Source organism: Oryx dammah, unplaced genomic scaffold (genome assembly GCF_014754425.2).
Source record: "Oryx dammah isolate SB20612 unplaced genomic scaffold, SCBI_Odam_1.1 HiC_scaffold_22, whole genome shotgun sequence".
Taxonomy (NCBI): domain Eukaryota; kingdom Metazoa; phylum Chordata; class Mammalia; order Artiodactyla; family Bovidae; genus Oryx; species Oryx dammah.
In genome coordinates, this window is record NW_024070206.1 from 15,852,671 (window position 1) to 15,874,418 (window position 21,748).

The following is a 21,748-nucleotide window of genomic DNA, read 5'->3' on the forward strand; positions in this document are numbered from 1 at the left end:
ACTAACACTTTGACTTTCAAGAGAAGGCAAGGCCAAAAGCCAGCATAAGATAGAAAGAGAAAGTCAGAATGAGATTAATTACTAGCTACTGATTATTTTACTTACTCATGCCTTGTCTATTCAAAAGCAGCTTCCAAGGGCAAAAGGGTTCAGAAGCAAGACTCTAAGTAAAAAAATTTCCTCCAGAGCCCAAGAAAAGAAGTTTCTCATAGGTACTAACATGTCTAGGTCTCAGACACAAGGTAGTATAAAAGAACCATTTTCAAAAACTAAAAACATTTCCTGATAACAGATCTCTTTCCAGTGCAAGTAGAAGAAAAATTCGATGAACATGAAGAGATCCAGGAGTGAATATTTAAATAAACATAGGCCCAGCTCTCTCTGGTTCCTCATTCTCCTTGATGTGGAGTTACAAAAGTAATAAAATGCTAATACAGTAGTTCCTATGATTTTGATAACCAAATTAAAAACCTGAAAATAGAACCAAATTAGGAGGAAAATTCTTTAGGCTATTTTTGAAACATCCTACATTTGCTTCAACCACGAGCAAAGTGCACACAGTCACGGCATCTTACCCTGGCACGTTGAACTCTGGGAAGTAACTGTCAGCTGACTTTTGTTCCCAGGAGCAAAGGGGTCAAGCACTAGGGAGCCTTTAGTTGACTTTGAAATCTCACTGGTTCAAACTGGAACGGGAAGTGGGGGCTACAGGAAAGCTAGTACAAAACTATTTTTATCTAGATCTAATACACCAAAGGCTACTTGCAAAACATTCTAGGAGTAGGATACAGCTGTTGCTTGGAAAAAAATCAGGCAACTTAAACAATAAGATCTGATAACAAAATATAATTCACTCTCACATCCAAAAGCTAACTTGGGAGCTGCTCCAGGCACCATCTAATTAACTGAAGCAGACAGGAAAAAAAAAAAAATCCTCAGAAATTATCTTTGTTTAAATACACTCTATTTTATTTTGTCTTAAAATAGTTTAACCTTTATGCTACAGACTTATTTCAAAAAACAGAAAATCTTATCTTGCACCAAAAAATATATATATAACACTCTGTTTTATTTTTTTTTCTCCAAAGACCATTAAATACTAGATGAAAACAAAAACTAAATAATGAACGTAAAGAAGAACCAAATTCTATTTTAAAAACTAGAGTTGCACATTTTAAAACATTAATTCTAAGCAATGATTTGTCGTCACTGCATCAAGTCCACGCTCCAGCAACAGCAGATCTGTTAACCACCAAGTGCATTGGTTCCTAGCCATACAATGGCTAACATTTCATTTTCACCGTAAGAGGAGCAAAAGGCTTTAAAGACCTTTGTACTCTTTAAAAAACAAAACAACAACAAAAAGTTATTTCCTAGTTATCCAGTGATTTTTTTTTAAGATCACTATCCTTTAAAACTTGTTAAAAGAATAAGAAGTACGTAGTGTTTTAAATAAAAGGAAAAATACAACAGCATTGGACTAAAATACATGATTATTTTAAACAAACAGTGCACAATCTGAGGAAGTTTGGTTAGGGCGCAATCATTTTTATATATACATGGAAGTCGCATCATACACATACTGAAAAACAGGGATTGGGGGGAGCTCTTTGCCTTTAAAAAAAAAAACAACAACAAAACTAAAAGACAAAATTGTGCCCCCAGCTTTTTCAAGAACCTTGTGACACAGTATATATAAAAAGCAGGCAACAAATTTGTTTTTAAATTACCTATGGTGCTAATTTGCTAAAAGTAACAACGAACAATTGACTAAATTAGCAAATTAGATGGTTCATATTCACAACTGGTAAAATGAAAGCAGAGTTTACGGGATGATCAGTTGCTATGAATAATGGAGTCCATTCAGTTTGGCCCCTTCCATCAAAATGAAGCAAGCAGCAATTACATCTCGCAGGGCAATATGCAATAGCTAAGTTACCATTCTGTGGTTTCAAATTGAGGGAAGGGGGCCACTTAGCCATGTTCGTGCCAAAACCAATCTGTGACCAAAGTGTATCATTTTAGCAGAGATATTACTTTGAAGAGACTGTGAAGTATAAAGTGTTTATGTTACCAAATGCAAAACTGGTTAGAAAAGATCCCCTTTAAAGAAATTTTAAATGTCAGAATATTTACTACAGAATTTTATCGTTAATAGCTTGCCAGAAACCACATCCCTCCTCTCCTGGACCTGGCAATGAAAGGAGAGCTGACACACAGTCTCTCTGAAGTTAGTTAGAAGGTGGAAAAGTCTCACACTAGTAGGGAGAAAAGCTGACTATTTCCACCATCTCTTCCCCTCCCTGCTTTCTGCATCTTAATTTTTGTTCTGGTGCACTAAGCCAGGCAGTCAGGGTGGTGTAAAAGGGACAGGTAAGGGCAAACTTTAACGCAATGCAAACGCAAAAAGCCATACAAGAGCTTGGTTAAAACTCCACTCTCTGTTCCCAGCCCACAGTGCATACAACACACCGAAAGAATTCTCATTAAAGGATGACTGTGAGGGACTAAAGAAAGTATGTCCTGGGAAATCACCTGCTCTATGGAAGTGAACAAAACATACTGCTAACCTAAGAACAGGTAATGCAAAAATGTTCTTTAAAATGGGGCTCTGGGGAATTCCCTGGCAGTCCAGTGGTTAGGACTCTGCGCTTTCACTGCTGAGGGCGTGGTTTGATCCCTGGTTGGGGAACTAAGATCCCACAAGCCACCAGGGGTGGCAAAAAATTAAGTTAAAAATGAAATAAAATGGGGTTCTGCCCTGATACTGGGGGAAAAATAAGCTGCAAAAACTTCAAGTCATATAACTCACTCTATCCTTTTCCCAATGATATTCCTGGAAAATACAGAACAGAAATTGTACATTTCTGCTTTGTCTAGCATTTTAATTCAAGTCAAAAACAATGTGTAACAGTAAAATTCAATAAATTAATCCTAAAGTAAAATGTGAAGGTCCAAGGATATACCAGTAGTGAATCTGCAGAAGGTCCTATTTTGCTCTGGCCTCTGGGTCTTTGGTTTTTGCTTAGAATTGTGGCCATGTATGAGGGGCTAAAACTGGAGGTTCACGATCTCTTCAAAAGCCTGATCTATTAAAAGTAGATACATAGGAAAATTAAAAGTTGATAAACAACAGAGGCCAGATCAAATGAGATGTTATCAGAAGAGAAGACATGCTTAAATATACTGCCATAGAAGGATACACAGACCAACTCAAACAGCAGGAAGAAGGGTGAAGGAATAAACGAGTCTTTACAAAATATAGAAGAAAAGGCCAGGCAGGTGGAGCCAGGCAGACTCTGACTCGTGTGCATGTGGGGGCTGTCTTGCTCAACACAGTAGCCCCACAGCACCACCCCACACAGTGCCTCACGCAGAACAGGCACTTGGTAAACACGTGTCCGCTGAATGGAAACTGAACACGGTCGTCCTCATGCTCTCACGGTGAGGAAGAGCCACCGAGACGCTCAGGAAGGGAGGCAAAGGGCTATAGTCACACTGTATGGTGAAAATGGAAACCAAAAAGAAAAAGCAAACAAAAACTGTGGAAAAACACAAAGTGAGGTCTTCTACGCCAATATTACTTCACTGTTCCCTGTGCACAGTATATAGTGTTCTAACTCTAGGTATTGCTTGTAAAATAATTCACTAGTAACTACAACGTTATAGGAAAAAAGGTAGAAACTAATGCCATGAAACTCCAACACTGGCATTTCCTGAATTCCCTGAAGCTCCTACTACCCCTTATAATTCCTGTTAGATACTGCAAAAGCTACACTGCCATTAATGTGCTTTGTATCTGAGTTTTACGATACATTTTGATTTTTCCACTTTTAAAAGGTAGAGGAGAAAAATACCCAAATACAGCATCAGGTCAACTTCAGCTCAAGCACTGAACAGTTGTTATGCATCCTTTTTGGAGAGACTAACTATGGAAAAAGGCATTGTCCTCTCAGATTTACAAGTGCCCGTAGCCTTAGAAGTCACACAACTTTCATATTACTAGCTATATACTTAGGCATAGTCTACCTAAGTAATAGGTTCTGTTTCTCCCATTGAACAAACCAGGGAGGGGGGAAGGGATCTCTCGATACTCTCTTCAGATGCTCAAACCTCATGGTGGGTATCTATCTGAAATGCCTCTGCCCTACAAGGAGATATTTTCCAAAGGGTTATGAATTATTGCAACAAGGAGATCAACTAAGTCACCTAAGCAGTACTTATAAACACAAAGAGGGCATGTTAATTATTTGGGTTGTGGGAAGTCAGCCAGGAGCAAAGTTAGGAGAGAAGGCAGAAGACTTAAGCTAAAAGAAAAAGTTAACTTCTGTCTTCTATTTTTGAGGACAGGTTTTCAATGCACATGCCCTACTAGGTGGCAATAAGGACCTGACTAATATGTGTGCAAATGCCCTAAGACAGGAGTGCCAATGGGTGGGCTGACAGTGGTCAAGTCTACATATTAATTTTATTACACAGAAAAATAAATACAAGACTCAAAAACTGAAATCCATTTTACCTGGTAATTAAAATACCATTCTAAAAGGAGGGCAGAGTTTCCTAAGACTGGAAGTCACCAAGTAAAATGAAGTTGTCTAATAAACATCATCATTCTCATATTCCTACTGAGGGAAACAAGAAAAGAAATTATTTTCTCTGTGATAAGTTATTTTTCCTAAGTGACTTCTTTTAATTTAAAAAAAAAAAAAGGAGGGGGAAGGAGAGCAATTTTCCATGAGTTTTTGATTATACAAATGCCACAAACAGCTTCTGAGGCTGAAGCTATGACAATGAACTTCCATGTCACAAAGAGGAGGAGGAGGAAGTAGAGGGGAACAGTGCAGAGGACACACAGTGACATTGTATCACAGCAGGTATTTGCGTCTGCTGTCCTCATCCAACGTGAGGTCAACAACTTCTGCAGGTGAAGCCCAAGTCTGCTGAGGAGCCACAGCAGTCCATGGCTGTGTTTGCCGGGCGCTAACATACTGTGTGCTGGAGCCATGCTTCCATGAGGAAACACTCTGAATCACACCTCCTCGAGGATGGACACACCTGCAATTGAGATGAAGAGCGAAAGCATGGTTAACCCTTCCAGAGAGAAAACCAGAAGGCAAGATGGCTTCAGTTGTGTTAATACTTTTCCTAAGATAAGCCTACTACACAGGCTCATAAAACCCACAACCAATATCCTTCCCCCTTTTCCTCCTTCCCTATATGTCTGTCTGTCTGTCAGTCTCCCTGCCTCTCTCAGTGTAGCCTCAGTTCAGTTCAGTCGCTCAGTCGTGTCCGACTCTTTGCGACCCCATGAATCGCAGCACGCCAGGCCTCCCTGTCCATCACCAACTCCCGGAGTTCACTCAGACTCACGTCCATCAAGTCAGTGATGCCATCCAGCCATCTCATCCTCTGTCGCCCCCTTCGCCTCCTGCCCCCAATCCCTCCCAGCATCAGAGTCTTTTCCAATGAGTCAACTCTTTGCATGAGGTGGCCAAAGTACTGGAGTTTCAGCTTTAGCATCAGTCCTTCCAACTAAGAAATGCCAAAAGCCTTGTCTCAGTCACAAGCTCCTGAGTTATATCTATATCTAATACTGATAATGGACAAGATGTTGTTTCTCTGAATTCATTTAAGTCTCTGGAACCTTCAGGGTAGGGCAGCATATAAATCCCAAGCAAAATTTAGATGCCCAGTTAGTCTGACCAAATGAAACAATAAGAAATATAGGTGAAAGCTGTTCTTAAAATAAGTTCCGTGCCGTATTTGTTAATACTGCTTCCCAAAACAGTTAACGGTAATACCCCTTTCACAGATTAGATTTTTAAATGTCTATATAAGTACTAGGTCATGAGTTAAAGAGGATTCCCTGGTGGCTCAGTGGTCAGTCTGCCTGCCAATGCAGGAGACGGTTTGACCCCAGAGTTGGGAAGATCCCCTGGAGAAGGAAACGGCAACCCACTACAGCATTCTTGCCTGGGAAACCCCAGAGACAGAGAAGCCTGGCAGGCTACAGTCCATGGGATTACAAAGAGTTAGATACAACTTAGCGACTAAACAACAATAACGTGAATTAAAGATCAATTTTCCTCATCTTGAAGGTGACAACAGAAAAGTCTGGCTAGTTCATCACAAACACTTACGTTTTAGCTCAGTGAAAATAATGAGGCTGAAGTACTTAGCTTAGATTCTCTAAAAGTGTTCTATAAGAGTGTCAGAACTGCCAAGCTGACATATCTCGAAGTTCACCAACTGGGAGAGAATTGTTTCAGAAATACCTCCAGACTGAACTGCACATTCCAGTCAAATGATAGAACCATGAGCCTCCAGGATGAGCCACGGAGTAAGTTTTGATTCAAACGAGAGGAAGGCAAGCAGCGCAAGCTATCCCTGCTCCTTATGCCGTCCCATCTCAATTGTAAGACCCATCACTATCCAACACCCGTGAGGAGGGGCAAGTGGCATGATTCTAATCACACAAACGACTACAGTGGATCGCAAGCAGCTGTTCTGACAACCTGTATACAATGAGTGATGCTTAGTCACTTCAGAACTCTAATTTCTATTCCAAGCCACCTGCACCTCTAGGTTCAAAAGCAACATTACAGTAACAACAGACAAAGTTTATTATAAGGAATTCATGGCGGCTGAGAGGTTCCCAGGTCTGCAGTCAGTAAGCTGGAGGCCCAGGAGAGCCAATGGTGTAGTTTCATCTCAGTCTGAAGGTGGAGAAGCAGGAGAACTGATGGTGTTTCAGTTTGAATTTGGCCTTCTCAGGTGGCTCAGTGGTAAAGAATGTGCCTGCCAGTGTAGACACACAGGAGATGTGGGTTCGATCTCTGGTTGGGTTAAGACCCCTTGGTCAAGGAAATAGCAACCCATTCCAGTATCCTTGCCAGGAGAACCCCACGGACACAGGAGACTGGTGGGCCATAGTTCATAAGGTCGCACAGAGCTGGACATGACTGGGAGACTGAGGACGCATGCACAAAGTTTAGCTACAGAACTGCCCCTGAGGATCCTTAAGATCACGGAAGGAGGCCCAGCTCCTACAAAGTCCAGCCTGAAAAGGACTCCCTTCCCAAGAGAGGTGCCAAAAAACAGATCCCTTGGGGCCAAGTAGGGGTAGAATATGGACTTGTTATAGTTATCAGAGGGCCATCATCTTTCCAGAAATGAGTCAAGCAGCTACTAACCCAGAAGCCATCATATTTTCAAAGAGTAGCTAGTGAAAAGCATTAAAATAAGACACACAAAAACCCACAGTCTGATCCAAATCTGTCCACTCTTTAAATACACTGAGATTAAATGATCAAGTAGTCATGGAAGAAAGTCAGTCAAAGGAGTCCATTCAACATTTTCAAGAAATGGTTTTGATGACCGATGACAACAGAATACCAAAATTATTAAGTAGTTTCTCCACATTTGACACACCCAACAGACCCATGAAGTAGATGTGGAAGCTATTATCCATACTCTCACAGGGAAACTGAGGATTAAAGAGATTACATGACTTGTCAGGGTCACACTGTTTGAAAGTGTAGGCAAGAGAACTTCAGGCCAAGTCTGATTTCTGGTCCAATGTTTTCCACAACATAATGTTGCCACTTAACAAAGGTGTGTATTAAACTGGGTAAGATAAAATACGAAAGAGTCAGCAGGGTGCAAAAACAAGCCCAGACCAACAATTAAAAAATATAATGTTCTTCAACAGTTCAAATGCTCATTTATACAAACAGTAATTGAAGTAAAAGCTAGGTGGAAACTTAGAAAAATCAGGGAATGAAGAGCTACCAAAAAAAGTCAATGTAATCTCTGACAGAACTGCAAGAAATAATTCTGAAATAAAAGCAGTATTCATTCCCAACTTTGCACTGCTCCTAAAATAATCACACAATGTAACATCAGGACATCAAGGAGTGGCTTTAAAAAGGACCTAATCCAATCTTCCCATTTTACAGAAGAGAAAACCAAGACCAAAAGACAACTTCCCAGGGTCTTAAGAAAGTAAACCATGGAACCAGAACAAAATTAGGTCTCCTCTGGGGAGTTTATTTCCAACTAAATAACCATGTCTTTCCCAGACTGCACCTTAAGTATTATACACTATGGTTTATTGTAAGAAGACTGCTTAGCCGCCAGGAATAATACAATAAAAAGCCAAGCAGATTCTAGAAAGTGTCTAGAGTAGGAGAGTGAGAGGTTTAGAAAGGCTATTTATTAATGAGGAAAGGTTGAAGGAGACATAATAAGGAAATAAGGCATTTCTTCAGCTATATAAACTAAACCGCTTCTGTAGTTATGTCATAAATAGCTCCAGTTACTGGAAAACAAATTGGGCTACTTTAAGCAAAAAAGAAAATTTATTAGAAGTCACCTTTACTTGAGCACCTTAAAGAACCATCACTTCATGGCAAACAGAAGGGAAAAAAGTGGAACCAGTGACAGATGTTATTTTCTTTGGCTCCAAAATCATGGCGGACAGTGACTGTGGCCATGGAATTAAAAGACACTTGTTTCTTGCAAGGAAAGCGATGACAAACCTAGATAGCATATTAAAAAGTAGAGACATCAGTGTGCCAACCACGGTGTGTCTAGTCAAAGCTATGGTTTCTCCAGTAGTCATGGATGGATGTGAAGAGTTGGACCAGAAAGAAGCCTGAGCACTGAAGAACTGATGCTTCCAAATCACGGTGCTGGTGAAGTCTCAATCAAACAAGTCAATCCTAAAGGAAATCAACCCTGAATTCACTGGAAGGGCTGAAGCTGAAGTTCCAACACTTTGGTCACCTGATGGGAAGAGCCAACTCATTGGAAAAGACCCTGATGCTGGGAAAGATTGAAGGCAAAAGGAAAAGAGGGTGGCAGAGGATGTGATAGTGGGGCAGCATCACTGACTCAATGGACACGAATCTGAGCAAACTCTGGGAGGCAGTGAAGGACAGGGGAAACTGCTGTGCTGCAGTCCATGGGGTCGCAAACAGTTGGAAACGACTTAGTGACTGAACAGTAACAACCACCAATCCTCTGACTCTGTTTCTCTTCAAAATTTTAGATTCTCTGGAGAACGTGATGATCCTTTCTTTGGTCAAAAACTTTTCTGTCTCCTATTAATTGCAACTGAAGGGCAGCTGCCAAAGAAGGGAGAATCACCATGGAAGGCAGCTCCTCTATGTACACAATCTTGAGAGCATAGATAAGAACCAACAATCGTTTTCTAGAAGGCAAGTTTTGAATGGTCATTATTACACAAAACAGAATAATCTGCCTTTTAAACATTTAAGGAATTGCTGAGGCATCTGTCAGGAATGTGAATAAGATTCTGAATATAAGCAAACTATCCTGTTAGAAGTCAGGACAGTAGTTACGGGGACAAGGCGAGGGACAGGGGAAGGTATAACTAAGAAGTGGCACGGGGGCACTCCTGCTTCTTGCTCTGAATGCTGGTGACTTGGGTGTGGGTACAAAAGCTAGAAGGCACACTTATAGCTTTTCTCTGTGTGTTACAAGCCAACAAAACATTCAAAACAATTTTTATGATTTAAGACCTCAACCACCTTAAATAAAATGGTAGCTAGGAGATGGATGAGGATAGAACAAGACTTTTGGGGAAAAAGGTCAAGCTCTATTTTATAAGATGGTACATCACAGAATAACTTAGATAAAAAAGGGAAAAAAAAAAAAACTCAGGAAGAAATGGGACTACAACAACTGTTATTAACCCCACAGACAGGCCCTATACAGGAGGCTCATGTGATGCACCTCCCTGGTGGTCCAGAGGCTGGGACTCCACCCTCCAAATGAAGGGGCTCAGGTCTGATCCCTGGTCAGGGAACTAGATCCTGCATGCAGGAACTAAGCTCTGGTGCAGCCAAATAAATAAATAATAAAAATACATTTTTTTAAAAAGAAGGATGTGAGAAGATCAAAATTTGGGAAGGTTAACTAACATAAAACAGTTCCATGTATTAGCACATATCCTTTCTCTATTATGAAAGATATGGGGTGGGAATATACTCATCTGTCTTGCAATCAGTCCAATCAGATTCTAGTGCAGACACAAGCTTTTTCCTCACAAAGCATTTAATCTGCATATGACTGGCAACAGGTCTACAAAACAAATCACATTTTGAGTCTTACAGCCAAGAAAAACTGCTTAGGCCTCACTTCCATTTCCCCCACCAATCCACTATTTATAAACAATAAGTTTTGATATAATAATTTCCTGCTCTTCATACACTAAAACCAATAAAGGAGAGACTTTGGAGTAGAAAGGAAGAAAAACACAGAAAGAGGGCAGGCTCTGATGATGATCAGCTGTTGATACAGTTAACTTACTATTCTAAGAAAACAACATTAAAAATTAATCATTTTTTGCTCTCATTTACAGATCCTGAAGGTGACCTCTTAGATAACATTCCTACTTATTTTTCTGAACTGAAGGTGGAATGAATCCTTGTAGCTTCAGGGAAATGCTCACCCACCCCCCTTGCTTTTTTAGGGTTAATGTTATCAAGTGGTTCTAGGATACAATCAGTCTTAAATGCAAAAGCCTTCCCACACTAATTCTTCTGCTGCCGGGTCAATCAACATTAACCAATGACCACAGGACCACGTTTGTGAAAGGAGATAGTCTGATTATTCATAAAAGCTTCAGAGAACAAGTACTGAGAGAACTGTTCCAACACAGCTTCATAACATGAAGACCCGTGCTACATGCACTCATCTTCCTAGGGGAATTACCAATGACGCTGGTAGAAGGAAAGAAGGAAAAAGGACAAAGGATAAAGAAAAATACTGGCAAGAGGGTCATAACTTAAAACTTATGGCAAAAGTAAGTAGGTGCAGAAGAACCAGAGATTTTAGAGAAGTTCCCACCTCACTAGCAAACAGCATCTTCTAAAACTGGACTGTCCAAAAATAACACCTAGAAATGACATGTAGACAATGACAAGAGTTCATCACAGCAATCCAAGGCAGCCATAAAAGATTCATTCAAGTTAAGAAAGCATGCTTTCTAGCCTATAACTAGAAGACACATGTAAGCTAAGAGAATATGTCAAAATCTAAAATAAAAGAGCAGGGAAAGATGTTAGCATGCAACAAAAGAAAAATGACTGTTTATTGGAAAAAAAAAAAAAAGACACATCATAACCAGAATTACTGAATGCAAAGGTCAACAAAACAGAATGTTTCTAACATGGAAAAATGGTATCCAATGCAAGTCAGAACAACCACAATCCCCAAAGAGAACAACTCATGAACGAAGTCTGAGTTTTTTAAAGCTCTCAGAAAGCCCACAAGGTAGAATACCAAAAGAAAAAACAAGAAAAGGTCAACTAAATCCAAACAAAACATCTATGCATGCAAAAAATCAAATTAGAACACAAAGATGTGGATCAAAACCTAAAACCTTCTTCCAAGCGATAACCCTGCCAGAAGCCCATCAATACTTCATAACTGCAACCCTAGACCTGTAAAAGAAACAAATTCCAGATGAGATACAGCCAGCTAAAGGGGCGATTTCGAAGCAACCAATAAGAAAGCCTCTCGGCCCCCCCCCCACCCCCACAACCTGCTTCTCAGCTTTTTAACCTCAGTGTTTGAAAGACTATCAGGCTTCTTCTAAATAAAACTGCTGGAAAATTTTTGAGAAAAGCACAACAGTCAGTGAGATTCTACTCATTCCTAGACCAAGGGCCAAAATGAGAGATCCCCTCATAATGATAAGAGTCCATTCAAAGTACTCCAACAGAATTTGTCAACTCTACCCACATTGAGATTTTAAGATAAAGCTGTTACTGCTAAGATATGATTTCCCCAGGATTCAAACTAAAAGATCAGAATTTAAAAAACAAAAACATATCTTTATATTTCAGAGCCTGGTAAGAAAAAGTCCTCAAAGGTAATGTTATAGCATGTTATTTAAAATGTACCCAAAGTCATTTGGCTTAGTTAAGACTGAAATAAGTATGTGTGTTCATAGAGTAAAATGACAATCTGAATAACAAGCTGTAACAAGTTCAGAGAAGGGTCTACTAAAGATAATCTTTGAGTGTGTGTGTGCACTGAAGGTGAGAGAAACTTAGAATTTAAATCTACAAGTTTCAAGAGAAATAATATAATTTCAACTACAGATAACAAAAATATTGGTAGGAAAATAAGCTGAAGACTTCATTACAAAAGGAAAGTTAAACAAAGAATCTGAAAAGAAGGGTGTGCGTGCTCAGTCACTTCAGTCGTGTCTGACTCTGCGACCCTATGGACTGTAGCCCACCAGACTCCAGGATTCTCCAGGCAAGAAATACTGGAGTGGGTTGCCATGCCCTCCTCCACGGGACCTTCCTGACTCGGGGACTGAACCTGTGTCTCCTCCACTGCAGGCAGAGTCTTTACCGCTGAGTCACTGGGGAAATTCCTGAAAAGAAGAGTAGCATCTGTAGCATTTCTAGGCACAAAGAAACAATAAAGAAGGAAGAACTGGCAGGAGTTAATAGAGAACTGGACCAAGTGATATGTCTCAGAATGAGCGAGAGCTTAAACAGACAACACAGGTCATGACCTAGTCTTTCCTACTTAAGTAGGAAAACATGAGTAACACTGAATTAAAATTTGAAAAGTCAGTCAAGAGGAAGTTGGTAACTAGATAATGTGCTCCTGGCACAACAGAAGATAATTAACCTACATCAATCTATCAGTCTATAGGCAGAGTAAGTTTTATAGTACAGAGTCGGAAATGGTAAATATATTCTAGAAAGATCTTGACATGGGGCTTAAAGTCTAATAACATCTTTCATATTTATACAGTGCTGAAATAAAATAATGACAAATGTATGCTAAGGGAAGAAACCTGGAGTTCTATCTTCTTCATCTGATGAATAAGTCAGCTGGAAGGAAATACATGAGAAAATTAAAAGAGAACATATTTTACTAAGGAAGAGAATAAAGTATGAGGTAAGGAAAGGTTAAAGAATGAAAGTTCTTTCCCACCAGAATAGGGGGGAATAACCATTTAGAAAGACAAGAAAAAAGGAAGCAGCTATGCAGACATTTATGCCCTTGTATTTAGGGCATAAATACAAGATAGAAGGTAAAGTATTCTGATGGAGAATTAGCCACTTACGGGGAGATGGCTTAATAAATTACAACTTAACTCTACACCCTTAAAGCCCCAATTGTTTAACTAAAAAATCCTCTCAGAAAGTAAAATCAGTTCTCATTAGAGAAAGGATTCCTCAATTTACGTGCTTGTGTATTTTGCCCCCACTTCTCCATTCCTAAATGCACCTTTTAAGTAAGTCAACAGAAGAAATAAGTGCTGGTGAATGTTTTATTATCTTGCTAACCAAAGATCAAAATCAGACCTAAAAATAAGGCAACGTACTATCTTGTATACCTACTTGAGGAAATCATAAAATCGTAACTCTTGTGGCACAGGAGAAAAACTGTTCACTACAGAGAATACAGATTTTTCCAAAGATGAGATTTTGTTTTGTATGTGTGTGTTAAATGTTTCTCAGGTGTATCTCTGACAGGGCTGCAACTAATTCTTAGGGGCATATCTTAAAGGAAGAGTCAGTAAATTTTTTCTGCAAAGAGCTAGACAATAAATATCTTTGGCTCTGTGGACCCTAAGGTGTCTGAAGAAACTTCGCAATTCTGCCACTGGAGTATAAAATAGACAATATGTAAGTAAATAAGCATGGTCTGTTCAAACAAACCTTTATTTATGGATAAATAAATTATATTTGAATTTAATTTTTTCATATCAAAACATGTCTTGATTTTTTCCCCCAACCATTTGAAAACGTAGAAACGATTCTCAGCTTAAGGTCCATATAGAAAGACGCAGCAGGCCAGATCTGGCCTGTGGGCTCCAGCTTGCTCACTCTTATCTTAAAGAATGACAAACTTCACAAAATCATTTTTATACTACTGCACACTAAGTCAATGTCCTACAGCTTTTTTAATTCCTAAGAAACAAGATACCCTAAATCACATGAACATCACCAGAAATATACTGTTAAGAACTGACTAAAGTAACCTGTAACTTTTCATAGAAGATAAGGGGAGGTGCTCTAAGAAGAGGTGTGATGTCAAATGTAGATTTTCCAATTATTTGTTCCCGATATATTTCAAGATTAACTGAAAGGCAAGAAAATATGGGTGAGAAGGGGGGAAGTATGGCGATACTTCTGCCGTAACAGAAAAATCTGTTAAGCCATCTAGCCATTTGCTAAAAATAAGAGAAAAACATTAGTTCTGGTTCACATACACGTGTGGCCAAGATGTTTCTGATATAAGACAATCTGCAATACATTCTGAAGCCCATCAAGTGTCTATAATAAAAATGTATTTCTTTTAATTTTATTTTAATATTTTTTATTTATTTTTTTACTTTATAATACTATATTGGTTTTGCCATACATCAACATGAATCCACCATGGGTGTACATAAGTTCCCACTCCTGAACCCCAAAATGTATTTCTTAAACTACAGGAAGCTGAGAAATAGCTCCCAACATTCATGCCAGCCATGCCATGGCATGCCATACCATTTTCTTCTCTCGAATTAATTTCCTACCTTGCATGTTCCTGAACCCCCACAATCTCCACTTCACTATCTGAAGAGGCAATATTAATTTCTTCATTGAGTGGTGCATTGCCAGCAGATGTTTTCTCACTTGCTAGGAATCCTGGATCCAAATGACCTGAGAGAGAAAGGGGAGAAAAAACTAAGCACTATATTTTGATTCCTTAAGAGCAGCAGAAACATCACACTGATGGATTTCTCCTCTCAGTTTAATCACTGAAACAGAGTGCCCTTATAAAAGCTTGCCTCCATGAAACTGTTACCTATGTCAAATAAAAAAAAAAAAAAAACAATACATACTGATTGTTAAAAGAATGTTCAAACAACACAGAAGTACATAAGAGTAAGAACTCCAATTCTCTTGCTTTCTACTGCCATTCTTTAGGAGAAAAAATTCTAGAGTATTCTGACAAGTTTGTGTATATAAATGTAGGTATGTATAAACTGCAATAATACTCTATTTTGTGATGCTTTTTGCATTAAATTCTACTCTGCTTTTAAATGACCTGTGGCTAGGTTTGTCTCCACTCAGGTCAAAGGAGTTCTCTACTGCTTATCATTTTAATATAACAAAATTCTAAACCAGACAAGCTCAAAAGCACAAATGGAGTAAATAAAAGAATTATTAATATCATAGCTACATTGGGAAACCTTACAAAAGATTTAATAATTTTCTCTCAATTTTAAACAATTTTAACAATTTTCTCTCCAGGAATCCAGACTTGACAAAATCAAACCCAAAGGCATTCCCTGGCAGTCCAGTGGTTAAGACTGCACTATCACTGATGGTGCTGCAGGTTTGATTGATCTGGTTGGGGGTGGTGGTGGGGGGGGGGGGGGGGGAGGGGAACTGGACCCAAAACAGCATCTAAAAGGGAAGACTAGAAGCAAATAGCAATTTTTGCCCTGAGAAACTGAAATATATAACCTGTATGTTGTTGACACTCCTCATTAGACAGAAAGCACCACACAATGCTTCACCCTGGCAAGCACTGGAGCCTATAAGGACTTTCTCACAAAGATCTTCACAAAGCATCTATTCCATGGTGCAATAAAATGCATTTTCCAACACTAAACATGAGTTTAATAGAACTGACTCTCAATACAGGTTAATGGCATAGCACCAAAGTACACAGCTGTTTAAACAATTCTAAAAAGAGTTAAAATTCAGAGGGATTCCTCGGCACTCCTCTGGTTAGACAGGACTTCACGCTTCCAATGCAGGGGTTACAGGTTCAATACCTAGTCGGGAGAACTAAGATCCTGCATGTCACAGCCAAAAAAAAAAAAAAAAAACCAGAGACAAAGAGTTAAAAACCTATGTATTCAGTTCTTGAATATTCTGACTTGGATGAATTTCAGAATGTCTAAGAGTAAACATGGAATAAACAGAGTTGCAACAGGTATAAATTTTCATTTACTCTTTAAAGATGTATTTTTATTTAAATATATTGTCATCTGATACAAAATTATTTCTCCCTATTAAAAAAAAATCCAACAACTGTTGTTGTTATTCAGTCACTAAGTCGTGTCTGACTCTGAGATCCCATGGACTGCAGCACACCAGGCTCCTCTGTCCTTCACTATCTCCCAGAGTTTGCTCAAATTCATGTCCACTGGGCTGATGATGCTATCTAACCATCTTATCCACTGCCACCCCCTTCTCCTTTTGCTTTCAATCTTTCCCACCATCAGAGTCTTTTCCAGTGAGCTGCCCCTGCGCATCAGATGGCCAAAGAACTGGAGCATCAGCATCAGTCCTTCCAATGAATATTCAGAGTTAATTTCCTTTAGGACTGACTCAACTCCTTGCAGTTCCAGGGACTCTCAAGTCTTCTCCAGCACCGTATTTCGAAAGCATCAATTCTCTGGTGCTCAGCCTTCTTTATGGTCCAACTCTCACATCCATACCTGACTACTGGAAAAACCATAGGTTTGACTAGACAGATCTTTGTTGGCAAAGTAATGTCTCCGCTTTTTAACATGCTGTCTAGGTTTGTCATAGTTTCCTTCCAAGGAGCAAGTAGCTTTAAACTTCACAGCTGCAGTCACTGAACAGTGACTTTGGAGCCCAAAAAATGAAATTTATCACTACGCCCACTTTTTCCCTTTCTATTTGCCATGAAGTGATGGGACTGGATGCCATGATCTTAGCCTTTTTTTTTTTCATGTTTAGTTTTTGGCTAGTTTTTTCACTCTTCTCTTTCACCCTCATCAAGAGGATCTTTAGGTCAACTAAACCAATATAAATAAGATTTTATATATACAACTCTCTCTTCCCTTCTCACCTTACTCGTATCTATGCTTCAAGGTCAAGACAAACCTTGTACTTTCATACTCCTGCAAACTTGTAGTGTAATCCTTTTTGAAAATTTTGGACAGTCCCACAAGCATAAAAGACTTATAATTTATATACCCTCTGACCCTATAATCTCACCTCTGATAATTTAGCCTTACAGAAAACACTTTAAATAAGCAGAGTCATGATGTCAAATGATACTCACCAGATTGCTATGTAGAAACTTGGGGAAAATACATGTATAACACACACAGAGTTACATATAACACTAAAAATATGTATGTGCTGGTTAAAAGCTATGAAAAGTAAATGACTGTCGGTCTTTTTTACAATTCTTTAATATTATTTTTTTACCTTTTTTTCTTCAATTTAAACTGATGCATATATGAGAAAACAGAAGATTAAAGTCTTCTAGATACAACCAGTGACTGAAACTGTATTACAGTCTGCACAGGCTTATTAGTGGGCTTCTCAGGTGGTGCTAGTGGTTAAGAATCTGCCCTGCCACTGCAGGAGATAGAAGAGACACAGATTTGATCCCTGGGTCAGAAAGATGCCCTGGAAGAGGAAATGGCACCCCACTCTAGTGTTCTTGCCGGGAGAATTCCATGGACAGAGGAGCCTGACGGGCTACAAAGATTGGACACAACTGAGTGTCTGAACACATGGCACATAGGCTTGTTAATCCTATCTATATTAAAGAACAGATAGCATTCTGTGTGGTATGGGCAGTGATGTGGAACTCTACAAGCATGCAAAGGTGACATCCACCAGACAAACCCAGTTTTGTTAAATCTAGGGTGGCTGCTTAAGTGGAATTTGGTTAAGCCTGGATTTGGTAAACCGAGATTCTTGCTCTGACCCCACTACTTTGTTCATGGCAAAGCCTTCTGTCTCATTCCACCTCAGTGCTGTAGTTAGACTGCTGTCATACCCATAGTTCCAAATGCACTGCTCGGGAGAAACACAAATTGACACTCTCCCTTTTGTCCACAGTCAGTATTTCAAGCAGACCTGCTGCGCACAGCTCTAACAGTATACCTCATCTACTTATTTCTGAAGTAAATACTTATTTATGACATGCTATGCACTGTGCTTGGGCTTCCCAGGTGGCTCAGTGGTTAAGAATCCGCTTGCCAAGCAGAAGACATGGGTTCAATCCCTGGGTCAGGAAGATCCCTGGAGAAGGAAATGCCAACCCACTCCAGTATTACTGCTTGGAAAATCCCATGAACAGAGAAGCCTGGCGGGCTGCAGTCGATAGGGTCACAAACGAGCTGGACACAACTAAGCGACTAAGCAACAGCAAATGCTCTGCGCTCAGCGCTAGGACTACTACAGGGAACAAACAAGGGAGGCAGAGTTCCCACCCTCAACAAGCTTACAGTATATCCATGGATACCAAAAACCAGTCCGCTGGCATTACGGTGTGAAAACTAGTCTGAGAGGGAGGCAAAGAAAGCCCTACATGCAGAGAGAAAAGGACCATTTCCTAGACCGGAGAACAATCAAGGACACCGAGCTCGCAGGGAAGAGCAGGCCCAGGTGAAGGAAAGCAGCACAAGGAACACCATGCAGCCTTCAGGGCCGAACACCACCCTTTAGGGTGAGATCTGGGGTAATGGTAGTAAGAAAAAAAAAGGTAATGAAAAATGAGCTGGTAAAGTCAGCAGAGGTCAGATCATGGGTAAGGAATCTGGACTAGACCTTGAAAACTAGGAAACCAATGAAGGATTTCAGCAGAGAAGTGACATGATTGGATTTTGAATTTAAAATTTTTTCAAGTATGGAAATAGAATGAGTAGCGGGACAAGAAATATTAGAGGAAAGGAAACCAGTTAGACTGCTATAGTTTCCAGGGTGAGAAATGGCTATGGCTGAACCAGGAAAGAAACAAAAGGAGGAACAGTCTGCATTTCTGTAAGAACAAACAGTGAGTAATCTTGGAAATTAGGCAAAGGAAAAACGGACGCCAAGGTTTCTGATGTAGGTAACTGGTGGCATTCAGTGCACCAATGGACGTGTTGAGGGTGGCTGCTTAGGGCATGACGACGAGGCTCAACAGGCAGTTGAAGTTACTACTGTTTTAAAGCTCAGGCCAGCGGTCTAGAGAGAAAATAATAGGTAAGTCCTCCCAATAGTGGAGAAGACAAAGTTCATCCAGTGGAACGAAGGGGGCCTAAAACAGAACCCTGACAAAAACCAGTAATTAAGGGATGAGCACAGGAAGAAGCGCTCACCAAGGTCAACCAAGAGACAGAAAGAAAACCTGAAGATATGAAGCCAGGGCACCATAAAGAGAGCATTTCTCAGAAGAGGTGCCTACAATGCCCAACAGAGAGACACAATAAGAGGAGGAACTAAGTATAGCCCAATAGAACAGGTGATAAGATGACCACACACAACCCTGGCCTGGGGAACCTCAGAGGAATGATGGGACTGAAGCTACTGCAGCAAAGCAGGCTGAAGAAGAACAGAAGGGGAGAAGAAGCAGACACATTCGAAGACATCTGGCTATGGAGGAAACGGCAATAGACGGCACTAGGAGGAATACGGGTTTGAGGAACAGGGATGTGTGCATGCATACAGTTATTTTTACCGGCCGTATCTAGAAAAAAGGCAGAGAGCAAATAGCTTTGATGGCAGAAAGCTGAGGTAATCTTGATCTGCAAAGAATGCAGAGGGCCATCTGCAGAGCACAGGTGTGAGTAGGATAGCAGTGTCAGTTTAGAGTAGGTTTAGAAAAGTGAGCTGGCCACTGTGAAGAAAGAACGATGCCTAAGGAAAGGAGGAAAGTGCTGGGCAGTACTGAGAGCCAAGGTGAGGCTGCAAATCAGGAAGTAAATATGACCCTCAACTTTTCAACTATCTGACTTTCTCCAGCATGGATAAAGGCTCTAAAGTGTGCATCCAGGGATCAGACTTGGCCAGCTGAGTACAAGAAAGTCAACTATATAAGGAGCTGAGGATATCAACAAAGGAGAGTTGAGCTGAACAAACTAGACAGAGGAAGAAAGAAGCAACTAGGGGAGCTAAAAAAGGACTATGTGATGGGTTCAATAAGGTAGAGGAATAGCGTAGCAGGAAGTAACAGGCTAAGTATAGCTAAGCAAAAGGAGAAAGCGTTAGGAAGAGGTAAGAGGGTAAGCAATGGTTATGAGAAGTAAAACATACTTCTACCCTCCCGGCCACTCACAAAATACAACCCTCTGGGGCCGCCCATCTGTCTGTCTTGTCCCCTGTGTGCACGTGTGGTAGGTGGCTTCAGTCGTATCTGACTCTGCGACCCTATGGACTGTGGCCCATCAGGATCCTCTGCCCATGGATTCTCCAGGCAAGAAGACTGCAATGGGTCGCTGTGCCCTCCCCCAGTCTTGTCCCCTACTCAACTGTCATTCTCCTTTGCTCCAGCCACCTACTACTCACCTTCCTACAACTTTTCCACTGCCCTATGGAATGCCAGCTCTATGGAAAAGGGCACTGAACGTTCTCTTTGCCTCCTTGTGGAAACGTGACTTTCTTGAAAATGCTGCCTCTCCTGCAGGCCTCTGATTCCGACACCTCAATGCAGCCATTTTCTTTATTGCTTGGTCTATAAGTCAGTATAAGACAAAACAAGGCCAAAGGGTGGGGTGGGGTCGGGTGGGAGGATACAGACAAATTTCCTGGTGAGTGTTTACAACTCTAAACTAATGATGTGAGTATTCTGCCACATCTCCTCTCAGAGCCATTAAATAAAATGTGCCACACACCAAGTCTGTGGGGTGCCATGCTCTACAAGAGACCCCACGGCATTTGCCAGTAAGTCAGGAATGCATCCACTCCTCTATTTCAGAGCCAGGACGATCAGGCCTTTTCTCTCAATGTTACCCTCTTTGGAAAGTCGCACATTCCTCTGGAAGCCTCTGTGCAGAGGCGAACACTCTCTGGCCTTCAGGTCACCCCTACACGGCCCCAGCCAACACCCCTAGACCTCAAAGTAATCCAACAGCAGAGCAGGGCCTAAAGCACACACAAAAGTGAGTCAAAGATGCACGAGGTTCTTCAAATACCGTCAGTCGTAGTAATCTATTCCTATTCTAGAATAAGCTCTGCACGAAAAGCCTAAGTATCAGTTACCATATATTTGACTGAAAATAAAGCAGAAGATTTATATTTAGTTCTTGTGGCAGCTGGCTGCTGTGTAGTTCTTTGTGTGTGTAGCTTTTTGAAAAGATAACTTCTTTCATTTCATGAGAAAATTCTCAATTTCTGTCCTCCTACCTCCTACCTCTGACCTTTGCAACACATAAGTAAGTCAGAAAGTAGACCAGAAAAGGTAGTAACTAAATTATCAGGGCAAATATTTCTTTTTTAAAATCAGCTATCTAATGAGAACTAGTCGTAAGCCTATTTGCAGTACATAAAATTATTACACAGTGATGACAGTGGAATGTTAGGTATAAAAAAGGTTACTATCTTAAGTACTCAGAGTTTCAAAAGAAGCAAATTATTACCTTGTGTTGAGCTTTTTCAACAAAAGTATTAAAAAACAACTTTACAAAGTGGTAGAAAAGCAGATTAGAAACCTGAAATCTTACAGTCCACATGTAGCAGGTAAACAAAATCTCCTTCACAAGACTTGATACGATGATTTTAAAGCGCTAACAACAGAAGCATGGTCATTCTGGTCTGGTTATAAAAAGCCCTGCTCTAAGAACAGGAAACCCAAGATTTTTTTCTCTTCACTACAACTAAGCTTGTACTATGGACAAATCAAGATTACCAGCCCAATTTCAAGGATGGAGAGAATGTTCATAATCCACCTTCTTAAAAAGAAGGCTGATGGAAAAAATGAGATTTGCTTAGAATTTTTAACT

General features: G+C 40.2%; 1 protein-coding gene across 7 annotated transcripts in view; it reads right to left on the bottom strand.

Annotated features, from left to right (window-relative positions):
- Positions 1-947: 947 nt before the first annotated feature.
- CUNH18orf25 (chromosome unknown C18orf25 homolog) overlaps positions 948-21,748 on the bottom strand; it is a 75,854-nt gene continuing 55,053 nt past the window's right edge. For 3 of the 7 annotated variants that reach the window (XM_040264556.1, XM_040264554.1, XM_040264549.1), the window contains 2 exons: positions 14,582-14,708; positions 948-5,055 (listed from right to left, as the gene is read on the bottom strand). In XM_040264556.1, coding sequence (XP_040120490.1) covers positions 4,866-5,055; positions 14,582-14,708 — 317 coding nt within the window. In that variant the 3' untranslated portion in view covers positions 948-4,865. Of the gene's footprint in view, positions 5,056-11,403; positions 11,472-13,703; positions 14,143-14,581; positions 14,709-21,748 lie in introns of those variants that run through there. The other 4 variants (XM_040264553.1, XM_040264552.1, XM_040264550.1 and 1 more) reach the window with 4 other exon arrangements.